Source organism: Phacochoerus africanus, chromosome 6 (assembly GCF_016906955.1).
Source record: "Phacochoerus africanus isolate WHEZ1 chromosome 6, ROS_Pafr_v1, whole genome shotgun sequence".
In the NCBI taxonomy this organism is placed as follows: Eukaryota; Metazoa; Chordata; class Mammalia; order Artiodactyla; family Suidae; genus Phacochoerus; species Phacochoerus africanus.
In genome coordinates, this window is record NC_062549.1 from 3350277 (window position 1) to 3362301 (window position 12025).

Below are 12025 nucleotides of genomic sequence, written 5' to 3' on the forward strand. Positions count from 1 at the left end.
TTCATAACCACTAGAGCCCATGTGTGAGGATCACTCACCATAGCATTCAGCACGTAGTAGGTGCTCACTAAAAGGTAGCTCAACTAATAACTGGCAGTACGCCTAGAAAATAAATCAGTTTTCTTTAACTCCTTGCTCATTTCTGATTTTTGTCATAGTCTTTTCTCAAAGTAAATACTGTAACACATTCTGAGAAGGGAAAATCTTCATGGCAGAGCAGTGCATTATTTCTCCTTACATTTTGATTGAAATAAAGCTTGGATATCCTGTGGCTTTTCCCTAATCAGCCCACTCATGGCTTTATTAAAATACTCTCATTTTAGGGGGCTGAGGAGGCTTTTTTAAATCAAGGAAGAAAGGCAGTGATATTCAGTAATTTCACAAAATCTTTTCTGTGCTTGACTTTCATAAATTACATATTTCTCCCCATAATTATATATTTTTGGCTTCTCTACCAAGTTTAAAAAAAAAAAAAAGAAAAAGAGCCAATAACAAGAAAATAGAAAACGATTCTTTTGTCTTTGTTACACGGTACTTGACAGTGACCTTCTCTGTCTATTTTTTGCTCATTTCCTGGCTGAGTTCTGCTAAATCATTCTTTGGAGACAACTTTTAAGTTTCCCTTAAAAAACAAAAAAGCCAGTGTGACATTTTTTAATTTCACAAATTTTGGCTTTTCACGGCCACTGTTGAGAATCTGTTCATTTCCTCATCCGCCACGCCAGCAGTTTGCGGAAGGTGCCACGTCTGTGCTGGGGGATGCGGCGGCTTTGTTTACTTGTCAGGTTATTTACTCAGATAGTCATGGATTCAACATTTATTGTGATTTCAGCAATCAGGAGCCGTACTGTGTTCACCTTGTCCTAAGCACACATCCTGGCCCTCCGAAAGCACGGGGGGTGATTGAAGAGATGAATGAAAGAGCAGACCAGACAGATGAGAGCCAGTTGAGAAAGTCGTTGCAGAAAGGTTTCCTGGGGTCTGTGTAGGAGAGGTGTCACCTTCGGACAACCAAGGGGTTTGCAGAAGTGGAAGACATGGCCTCATGAAACTGGCAATCCTTTTGAGATGATCGTACAGTGCTTTATGCTGTGGGAGAAGAGTTTGGGATTTTAGTGAGTCCAAAATACGGTCCTTGAGTATTTTTTAAAAATGCGTGTTTCATCGCGTCAAGCAGTACAGCCATGTTATTGGAGAAGGCGGGCTTTGGCAGGGCCGTGAAGGAGGAGTAGCGTTTATACAGGTCCAGAGAATGTAGTCCAGAGTTCAAGGGCACCTGTAAACACATAGACCTTGAGGAGCGGTGGGAGGTGGGTTGGAACAGTGAGCTTTTGAAATGGGGCTGAGGGGAGCTCCCTGGGAGCACAGCAGGCTGAGGATCCAGTGTTGTCACTGCAGCAGCTCGGGCTACTGCTGTTCTGCATGTTTGACTTCTGGCCTGGGAACTTCCACATGCCATGGTCATGGCCAAAAAAAAAAAAAAAAAAAAAAAAGAGGACTGAAAGACTTGAATAGACATTTCTCTAAAGAAGATACAGAATGACCAGATGCTCAAAACCCTCCATGGTTAGGAGAATGCAGATCAAAAGCAACACGAGATACCACTTTAGCCCCATCAGGATGGTGATTATTAAAAAAACAAAGCAACCAATTAGGAAAAAATAAGCATTACCAAGGATGTGGAGAAATTGGAGTCCTTATAGGTGAAATGGTGCAGCCTCTGTGAAAAATGGTATGCTGAGTCCTCAAAAAAAAAAAAAAAGATACAGAAATTATCATGTGAAGCTCCCCTTCTGGGTATGGACCCAAAGGAATTGAAAGCAGGGACTCCAATAGGTGTTTGCACACCCAAGTTCACAGCAGCATTATTCACAGCCGTCAAAAGGTGAGAGCAGCCCAAGTGTCTGTGGACAGGTGAGCGGATCAACACAATGTGGTCCAACCGTCCACTGGACCATCATCCAGCCTTAAAGAGGAATCGAGTTCTGATGGATGCTGCGGTGTGGGCGAGCCCTGGGAACCCTGTGCTGAGGAAATAAGCCAGACACACCAGGACAAAAACGCTGATTCCTCTTAGATGCCGTATCTCGAGCAGTCAACTCCATGGAGACGGAAAGCAGAACGGTGGGAGCCGAAGGCAGGAGGCAGAACGGAATTGGATGTTTGCATAACTTTTGATGAAAAAGATTTGGAGTGGAGTTCCCTTCGTGGTGCAGTGGTTAACGAATCCGACTAGTATCCATGAGGTTGCGGGTTCAATCCCTGGCTTTGCTCCGTGGGTTAAGGATCCGGCGTTGCCGTGAGCTGTGGTGTAGGTTGCAAGCATGGCTTGGATCCCGCGTTGCTGTGGCTCTGGCGTAGCCTGGGAACGTCCATATGCTGTGAGTGTGGCCCTAGAAAAGGCAAAAAGACAAAAAAAAAAAGATCTGGAGATGGACGATGGTGACGGTTGTACAGCAATGTGACTGTCCCTGATGCCACTAAACTGTGCACTTAGCGGTGGTCACAGTGGGAAGCGTTGCTATCTGTATCTTACCATGATTAAAAAACGTTGAATAAAATAGATAGCGCTGATATGCATTTCCTGTTTCCTCCTACGTTAAGCAGTGCGGCCAGAGTATGGGTGGTAGGTTGCAGCGGGAGGAAGGAATTTATTTAGTGCCCTTAGCTGTTTGCTGCTTTCTCACTGACTCTCCGCTAAAGTCGGGTGGGATGGGTGTTAGGGATTGTTCCCACTTAACAGCTGAGAGACCGAGGCTGCGAACGGAGAGGTAACACGCCCGAGATCTCAGGGCCAGGCTGTCAGGCTAAGCGCGTAACTAACTGGTCCCTGTAGCTGCTCTCCTTCTCCTGGGCTGGGCTGCCTGGCCTGGCCCTAGGGTTTCTTCCTCCGGTCTTCCCAGAGGCAGCCGTTCTCCCCTGTGCGTGGGCTGATGCCATGCACGTGCAGGTGGTTTTTTTTTTTTTTTTTTGGTTTAAGCAAATTTGTGGTTATGGCGGCCTCTTCTTTGGGCGAAAGCAGTAACACGTGTCTTCCCAGGAACGCTTATTGGAATGTGACATTTCAAACATTTTTTTCATTAAAGTCTAGTTGATTTACAGTGTTGTGCCAATTTCTGCTGCACAGCAGTGACCCCATCGTACGTATGCACACGTTATTTTTTTAATGTTATCGTCCGCCCTGGTCTCTTTGAGGAGACTGGATACAGTTCCCTGTGCTGTGCTGCAGGCCCTCGTTGCTTATTCATTCCAAATGGAATAGTTTGCATCTACTCACCCCAGACTCCCCGTCCATCCCACCCCCTCCCCGTCCCCCTTGGCAACCCCAAGTCTGTTCTCCATGTCCATGAGTCTGTTTCCGTTCTGTAGACAGGACCATTTGTGCCACATTTAGATTCTACATATTAAGTGATATCATACGGTATTTGTCTTTCTCTTTCTGACGTCATTTAGTATGAGAATCCCTAGTTGCATCCATGGAATGGGACTCAGGAGGCACGATGCGCCAGGCAGGCAGGCGGGTGGGCGGGCACCTCCTCTGGCCGATGGAAGAGTGGCTTCCCTTGGCTCTCGCAGGTGGCAGCGTGCTCGAGTCCCTACCTCGAATGCGTGGCTTTGAGGCTCCCACTGGGCACTGTCAGCCCCTAGACAGTGCTCTGAGCTCACCTTCACTATTCCTCTTCTGGAAAATGCTTCCACTGGGGTGATTAGTGACCAGCTAGTCACTTTCTCTGACCCTTGTAACAGGGCTTGGCTGCAGCCGTGGGCTTTCTGGCTCTTCTTCCCAAGCTCTGCCCTCCTCGGATTCCGTGGCACCAGCCTTTTGCCTCGTGCTGCTTGTACTTTTGTCTACGAAACCATTCCTAACCCAAGGTCATGATTGAGTGCGGTATTTTCTCCTTAGAGTTATATCAGCAAACGTTCTATGCAGAGGACCACAGAGTAAATATTTTAGCTTTGCTGGCCACATATGGTCTCTGTTGCATATTCTTCTTTGGTTTTGTCGTTTTGTTTTGTTTTACAACCTTTTAAAAATGTAAAGTCTGTTCTCAGCTCCAGGGCGTGCAGAACCAGGCTGCGGGCCAGATCTGGCCCCTGGGCCTCGGTGTGCTGATGCTGGTTTTAGGACCTTTCTGGGGAAGGCTGAGTCATTTTGGTGAGGAGCTGAGCTGAGTTTGAGACTTCTTGTTGCTATGGTTACTCTTGATGCAGCACGGGCCCCAAATTGTGCTGGGGGGGGGTGCGGAAGGAGGGGCTGCTGATCCCAGGGGTTTTGCCTGTGATGGTCTTGCTCCAGCCTTAGCCCTGAGCCCTCCCTGCCTGCCAGCACCTGGCAGGGTCCTATCCTCCCCCGGGGTGCTTCTTCCTGGGCACCTGCTAGGTTTGCCTGGAGCAGATGCTGCCTCAGTCCCAGGTCAGAGCCCCTAGATGGTGCCCCTGGGCTCATGGCCTTCCTGCCCCTGCCCTGCCCCTGCCCCACCCCTCCCCCGTAGCAGCCACTCTGCCTGGTGGGCGTTGCGTATGAATGCGTTCTGCTGATGGCATTGCTCTAGGGGCCTGGCTCGGGACTGGCTCCTGGCCCTCGCAGCAGCATCTGCTCTCCCTCATGAGAAGGGACGTCTTTGTGCCCTCGTCCTTTGCTACTCTTTCCCCGAAGCTTAAGATTTTGCTTCCGAGGGGAGAAGGGTCTGGATGGGGTTGCTGTGAAGGTTGAGGATTGGGGCTGGGGTGTCTGTTTCTTGTCTTTGCTGTGATGGCAGCTGACCCCCTCCCCCATGCCTGTGTCACCAAAGAGGCTCCCCCTGCTCTCCTGAACCCCCCCCCCCAACAGTCCTCTGTGAGGCCCCCAGGGAGACACTTGGAGAAGAGGCTGGAGTGGGTGGACCAGTCGTTGAGCGTCTTGACTGCAGAGCTCCTGCTCAGCCCGAGCGGCTCTGAGCCCGTTCCTTCCCCCCAGCTGGTATGGTGGCTGGCTCTGCCCCTGGCGAGATGTGTCCCCATGGTCCCCCCTCCTAGGGACCTTGGCCTTGTTCCTCCTTGGCCTCTGGCCTCGTGGTGGCCCTGCGACTTTACTCGTGGTGGCCCTGCGACTTTATCTCTCCATGGGGTCAAGGAGGCGTCTTGCATTGGAGTTTGTGCCTTGCCAGCCTTGCTCACCGACGGCCTAGAGCCGCGCTCTCCCTCCAGCTGATCTGTGCTTGAAGGATGCTCTTCGCTGCGATGTGTTTTCCTCTCCGAAGTGCTCCATCCGCCCCCAGGGCGGTTCTGGAGCTCCTCTCCATCTCAGTTTCTGGGCCGGCAGTGCTGGTGTTGGATTTGGGGTGTCTCCGTAGGAAGGGTCCCAGGATTCAGGCGACAGCCCTCTTGGTGGCTGAGAGGTGCTCGGTGCTAATGACTTTACCACTTGGGATTATTTCCATTCCGCCTCACCTGAGTCGGGCTCACCTGAGTGAGGCCCCCCTGAGTGAGGCCCCCTGAGTGAAGCCTGCCACCCAGGGAAAGGGATCAATTTAGGGGGCACTAACTTCCCATTTTCTCTGTCATTCTAGACCCTGGAAGCCATCCTGAATTTCAAGTACTCCGGAGGCCCCGGCCACGTGGAAGGATATTACAGGAGCCTCGCCCTGGGGCTGCACGTGGAGGTGGAGCCCTCTGTGTTCTTCACGCGCGTCAGCACGCTGCCCGCCACCAGGTAGGGGCGTCTCTGCTTTTCGTGGTTGTTTCGGTTCTGTTTCTCTTAGGAAGGTGTGTTACAGCGCATGGCTGACTTACAGTGTGTTCATTTCTGCCGTACAGCGAGGCGATTGAGTTATACGCGTACGCTTTTGTATATTCTTCTCTGTTGTGGTGTGTTACGGGGTGCTGGATAAGTTCCCTGGGCTCTACGGGCGGACCCTGTGCTCTGGCCCCTCTGAATATACCGGTGCCCAGGTGCTCACCCCGAACGCCCGTCCCTCCGTGTCCCTCGGCAGTTACGAGTCTGTGCTCCGTCCCTGAGCCCAGTTCAGCTTCGTAGATAAGTCCTCTGCATCCTGTTTTAGACCACATGTGAGCGAAATCGTGTGCTCTCTTCCTCTGTCTGACCCAGTATGAGCATCTCGAGGTCCACCCCTGTTGCTGCAAATGGCAGGACTTCATTCTTTTCACGGCTGCCTCTCTGCTCTCTGACTGCCTTGTTCTAGCATCTGACGGTGCCACGTTCAGGATGCTGACCTTGGTGTCATCGTGGTGCCGCCTCTCCTTGTGCCCTGGTGTTTGGCCTCCCTGGATCTTAGGTTCTTCATCAGAAAAGCGGGCAGCGTGGAGAAACGCCTCTGCAGTTTGCTGTGAGGGGGTGAGGGGATGGGCTTCCCGTCTGTGCCGTGATGACACTGCTCGCCAGGCGACGTGCTGGCTTGCGGCCGTCCTTGGGCAGGGCCCGGGTCCTTGAGCCCATCCTGGCTCCAGTCTGGTCCAGCTTTCTGGGTAGCCAGGGTCTCAGCAGACGGCCACATTCTCAGACTCCCAGACAAGTCCCACGCTGGTCTGTGTCCCTTCTGGCCTCCGGGGAAGGCTGTGTGCGGGGCCAGGCTGTCCGGTCACTCGGCACCCCCACCTCGTGGCGCTCCCAGCCACTGGTGCGTGGGGTCACGTCTGCCCAGAGCGCCCCCTGTCTCCCGATTATGTCCCAGGAGACAGACATCAGGCAGTTTGTCTCCTTCGAACCCGAAAGTGGCTGGAGATACCAGAGGTGCCCGCCTTCGGTGGGGGATGGCGAATTCCCACCCCAGACTGTGACCTGTGGTAACCCCGGGAGTGTCGGGGTCTGAAAGCACTGGGCGGGGCTCCAGCCAACTGGAGACCTGGAGACCCTCTGGGCACAGACTCCCGTCCAGGCGGTGAGCAAGCAGCCTTTGGCAGGCAGGTGCTGCTCGCCCCTGGGCACCTCCACATCCTCTTGTCCAGTGGCGCCTCACGTCTCTGAGGGTACCGCATCTTCACAGAGTTAAGGCTGCACGTACCTGCACGGCCGTGACTGTGGGGGAGACCAGACCACAAGCAGCGTGTCCCCACGCCCTCCATGGGCTCTGCACCCCCCCAGGGCGTAACAGAGGGATGTTACTGCTGCTATCAAACCCTCCTTGAGGGAACACAGCCCCCAAATAAGTGTCGTTTTAGTTTGTAGGAGAAAGACTTGCTTTGCTCGCCAGCCCTTGGCTTCGCCTGGGCTTTCCAGCCTCCGCCCCATCGTCTGTCACTTTTTCAGTCCGCAGAGTAATGGTCTTTCTTGCCAGGGCTCGCCTCTGTGTTGAATTTGTGTAAAGCATCAAGGCACTTGCCCTGGGGAAGCTGTGGCCAGGACGGCTGCCAGATGCCGTGAGAGGTTTTCAGGCCCTTTCTGTGCACTCGGTCCGCTCCGCCGTAATCCTGGCGTGTGTTTCTTTCTCGTCCTCTCACCTCCCGCCGCCACTGCTCTTGTAAGGAGGTCTTGGAAGCAGCACAGGTTGGCACGGAGTTGGATCATTTGCCCCTGCTGCTCTCTGGCTCCCATGTCCTGGCCCCTGCAGCTCTTACCGACGCCTGGAGATGAGGAAAACGCCGCGGGGCGGGGCGCAAACGTCCACCCAGAAGAGCTGGTGGTTAGTGGACGTGCTCCTTGGCTCCCGATGACCCTGCCTGTTGGCCTCACGCTCTTCCTTTTGGCCTCTCTCTGTCTTTTCCCTGCGCCTGGGGTTGAGATTTGATTTCCCCTAACCCTCCTGGTCCACTCCTGCCAAGTCTAACGCATCGATGCCCAAATCCTGTGGGTTGTGCCTCTGAAAGGTCTCCCATGTCCCTGCGATCCCCGGCACCCCTCTGCCGTCTTTCCTCAGGACCCTGGAGACACGTGCCCCTTGGTCCCCTGCCTCCCCGCTCCTGCACCATCCTGTGACCACAAATGCCTGGCTTCAGGACTTCCCCAGAGCTTACGGGATGAAGTTCAAACTCTCTGCTGAGATAGTCAGGCACTTAGACTTTGGACCTAGATGCTTCTCTTCAGCTGTTGGCGCCCAGCCCCTCCGCACTCTGTGTGAAAGATGCTTTGCTTCTCACCATCACTAGGACGCGTCAGGACCTAGTGACGTCCGGGGACCCTCTCCTCCCCTCCTTTCTAAGACTGTTTTTTTTTTTTTGTTGTTGTTGTTGCTATTTCTTGGGCCGCTCCCGCGGCATATGGAGGTTCCCAGGCTAGGGGTTGAATCGGAGCTGTAGCCACTGGCCTACGCCAGAGCCACAGCAACGAGGGATCCGAGCCGCGTCTGCAACCTACACCACAGCTCACGGCAACGCTGGATCGTTAACCCACTGAGCAAGGGCAGGGACCGAACCTGCAACCTCATGGTTCCTAGTTGGATTTGTTAACCACTGCGCCACGACGGGAACTCCTAAGACTGTTTTTTTGCTTAAACCACCATTCCTTCCCCAACCTTTTAGAGATCGTGTTTGCCATCGGTCTGTGTTACCTTCTTGGAAAACTTTTCTGACCATGACAAGGTGTGGCCGGGGCCCTTCTGTAAGTTCTCCTGGACATTCTTGGTTCATCTCATGAAGCGCTTAGCGGACCATGAAGCTTTAGGCCAATACCTCCCACATTTCAGGCGCCGTGTCAGAGATGGAGAGAGTGCAGTCCTTGTGTTTCAGCAGCTGATAAAAGCTCATTAGATAGAAATAAAACCAGATGGAAACTAGAGCTACATTACTGATGAGTCCTGGGAATAATGACTAAGTGACTAGATGTAAGAGATTTTTTTTCCCTCGCTTTTTGATTTCTTTAAAAGACTACTGACTGTCTAAAGAAGAAATAATACATTTAAAGCATTAATACATTTAAATTCTGTAGTAATATATGCAGTTATATGTATATAATATATAATGACATGTAATATATAAAGAAGGAGAACATGTTAAAAAAGTAACACAAAGAAATGAGAAAGGAGGGAGAAATGGAAGTTTTTATATGCAACATGTTGTACTATTTGACGTTAGAATGTAATAAGTTAAAGATGAGTATTATAAAGCCTCAAGCAACCACTTATGGAGTGGGTAATATGCCAGGAGAGATAAAACAGAATACTAAAAAAGTAATCCCCCAAAGAGGGAAAGAAGTAGCAGGAAAGGAGAAAAGAACCAGGAACATAAAGTTAAGCAGGAAACAAACAGCAATGTGGTAGGCTTACACCCACAATACCACGAATTAAATTACATGTGAATGGACTAAATGCTGCATTTAAAAGTCGAAATTGTCAGGAGTTCTCTGGTGGCTCCACGGGTTAAGGATCCACTGTTGTCACTGCTGTGGCACAGGTTTGATCCCTGCCCTGGGAACTTCTGCATGCCATCGGCATGGCCAAAAAAAAAAAAAAAAAAAAAAAAAGTGGAAATTTTCATACTATGTAAAAATACAAGATCCAACTATATGTTTTCTATAAGAAACTCACATTAGGTATGCACAGTTTAAAAAAGCAAAAAGATGGGGAAAACAGATATGGCATGCAAACACTAATCCTAAGAAAGTTGGCATGAATGTTTTAGCAAATAAGTTGACTCTCAGGAGCAAAGGGGGAGGGGGAGTTGTAAAGACGGAAGGTTCACGTCCTCAAGAGCACCTACCAGTCCGGTGCAAATGCGCTTAGAAACATAACTTCAGAATCATCTGACATCTGAAGGGAGAGACGGAAAACACAGTTATAGTTGGATATCTCCACACTTGTCTCTCAGTTTGTGATAGAATAAGGAGGCAGGAAATTAGTAAAAACATAGAACACTTGCACAGTTCTAGTAAACAACTCCAGCTAGCTGATATTTATAGAACACCAAATGCTTAAAGAAGTCGAACGGCTTAAGATCAGTGGTCTAAGTGTCTAAGTTAGATGAAGAAGAGCAAAATGCACCCAGAATAAATAGAAGTTAGCAAAACAGAATGGATATAGATGAAAGAGACAATAATAAGTAAATGGAATCCAAAATCACTTCTTTTGAAAAGATGAATAAAGTAGTAAACAATAGCCAGGATAATGGGAATTTTTAAAAAAGAGAATGAAAACTCAAATTATACTAATAATGAGCATGAAAGAGGGGGCATCACTACAGATTCTACAGACCTCAAAAGAGCAATAAAAATGTACCATGAGAAATCATATTCTAATAAAGTTGACAACCTCAATGAAATGGGAAAAAATCTTGAAAGACGCAAATTACTAAAGTTGGGCGCAAGGAAAAAATAGAATCCCTGAGATAGGGATTATAGATCCTTTATCAGTTAAAGAGTTTAATTTTTAGTTTTAAGTCATAGGTTTTTTTCTTTTTTTTTTGGCCGTGCCCATGGCATGCAGAAGTTCCCGGGCCAGGGATTGAACCTGCACCACAGCAGTGATAACGCCAGGTCCTTTAACTTCTAGGCCACCAGCAAACTCCTAGTTAATTAGTTTTAATTCTTTTTTTTTTTTTCCTGCACTCACGGCATATGGAGCTGCAGCCAAATCCTTAACTCACTGACCCAAGTTGCTGCAGTCAGATTCTTTTTTTTTTTTTTTGTCTTTTCTGGGGCTGCACCCATGGCATATGGAGGTTCCCAGGCTAGGGGTCTAATCAGAGCTATAGCTGCCGGCCTACACCACAGCCCCAGCAACACGAGATCCATGCTGCGTCTGCAGCCTACACCACAACTCACGGCAACGCCGGATCCTTAACCCACTGAGCGAGGCCAGGGGTCGAACCTGCAACTTCGAGGTTTATAGCTGGATTCGTTTCTGCTGTGCCACGACAGGAACTCCATGCAGTCGGACTCTTAACCTGTTGCTCCGAAGTGGGAACTCGTAGTTTTAATTAATTCTTAATAAAAACTTTCCCATGAAGCAAACTTTAGGCTCCTGTCTTCACTGTGAATTACATGAGGCTTTTAAGAAAGAAAGAGCACTTTTACAAAAACTCTTCCCAAGGGTAGACAAGGAGGGAATATGTCCATGTCCCATTTTTGTGACAATGACTTCACCCTGATGCCAAACCCAGACAGAGACGTTATGAGAAAATAAAATCGTAGGCCAGCATCCCCACATACCTTGTGAAAACTCAAAATGCTAGCGCCTCAACTCCTGCAATATGTAGCAGGAGTAACGCATCGTGACCAGTTCGGGCTTTAACCCAGCAACGCAAGGTGGTGATATTCACCCCCGAAAAATCAATTAGTACAAGTCACCGTATTCGCAAAGTAAAGAGAGGCATCGTTAGCGCACGGCCAGTGATGAAAAGTCACGGGGCAAAATGCAACGCTTACTTAAGATAGAAACGCTCCGTAAGCCAGGGTTACGAGAGAGTAGCTGCAACCCGGCAAAAGGCGTCTGCAAACCCTCCCGTGGTGTAGTCCACACCGTGCTTAATGGTGGAAGGCCGTGCGCTGTCCAGATCGGCAACCAGGCAAGCGCGTGGGTTTCTACCTCTGTGTTCACTGTTTTTCTGCCAGTCCTAGTCAGCAACACGATGAGGAAAGTCAGGCTGGACGTACGGGAAATGACCAAGCACAGTTATTTTATTCACATGTCTTTTCACGCCGCATAAATGTCCCAAGCTTATATACCACCCCGCAGAGATGATTAGAATCAGTAAGTCAGGTTAGCAAGACTGCGGAATACCATGTTATATCCAGAGATTAATGGGGTTTTTATGTACTAGCAATTAATAATCTGTAGGTGAAATTTTGAAAATAGATAGGATTACACTAAAAAAATTATAAAACAAGGATACATTTTAAAAATATGATTCTACCTTGAAAATGACATAGCACAGCTAGGGGAAATTTAAGAAGTCTTAAATAATTGGAGAGAGAGACTATGTCTGTTGATCGGAAGTCAGTTATTGCTAAGTATCGGTTTTCCCAAATTTGATTATAAATTCAATACAACCCCAATCAAGATCAGAGCAGAATTTTTTTGGGGGGCGGGGAGTGGAAATTGACAAGATGTTTTAAAACGATTTCGTGTTGGAACGGATTATTGCCAGTGGAACAGAC

At 49.4% G+C, this 12025-nt stretch overlaps 1 protein-coding gene across 1 annotated transcript in view; it reads left to right on the top strand.

The window, feature by feature from the left end:
* Positions 1–12025, top strand: part of TRAPPC9 (trafficking protein particle complex subunit 9) — a 468592-nt gene that overhangs the window by 270299 nt on the left and 186268 nt on the right. The window contains 1 exon segment of the mRNA XM_047783197.1: positions 5550–5692. Within this exon segment, the coding sequence (XP_047639153.1) occupies positions 5550–5692 (143 nt within the window).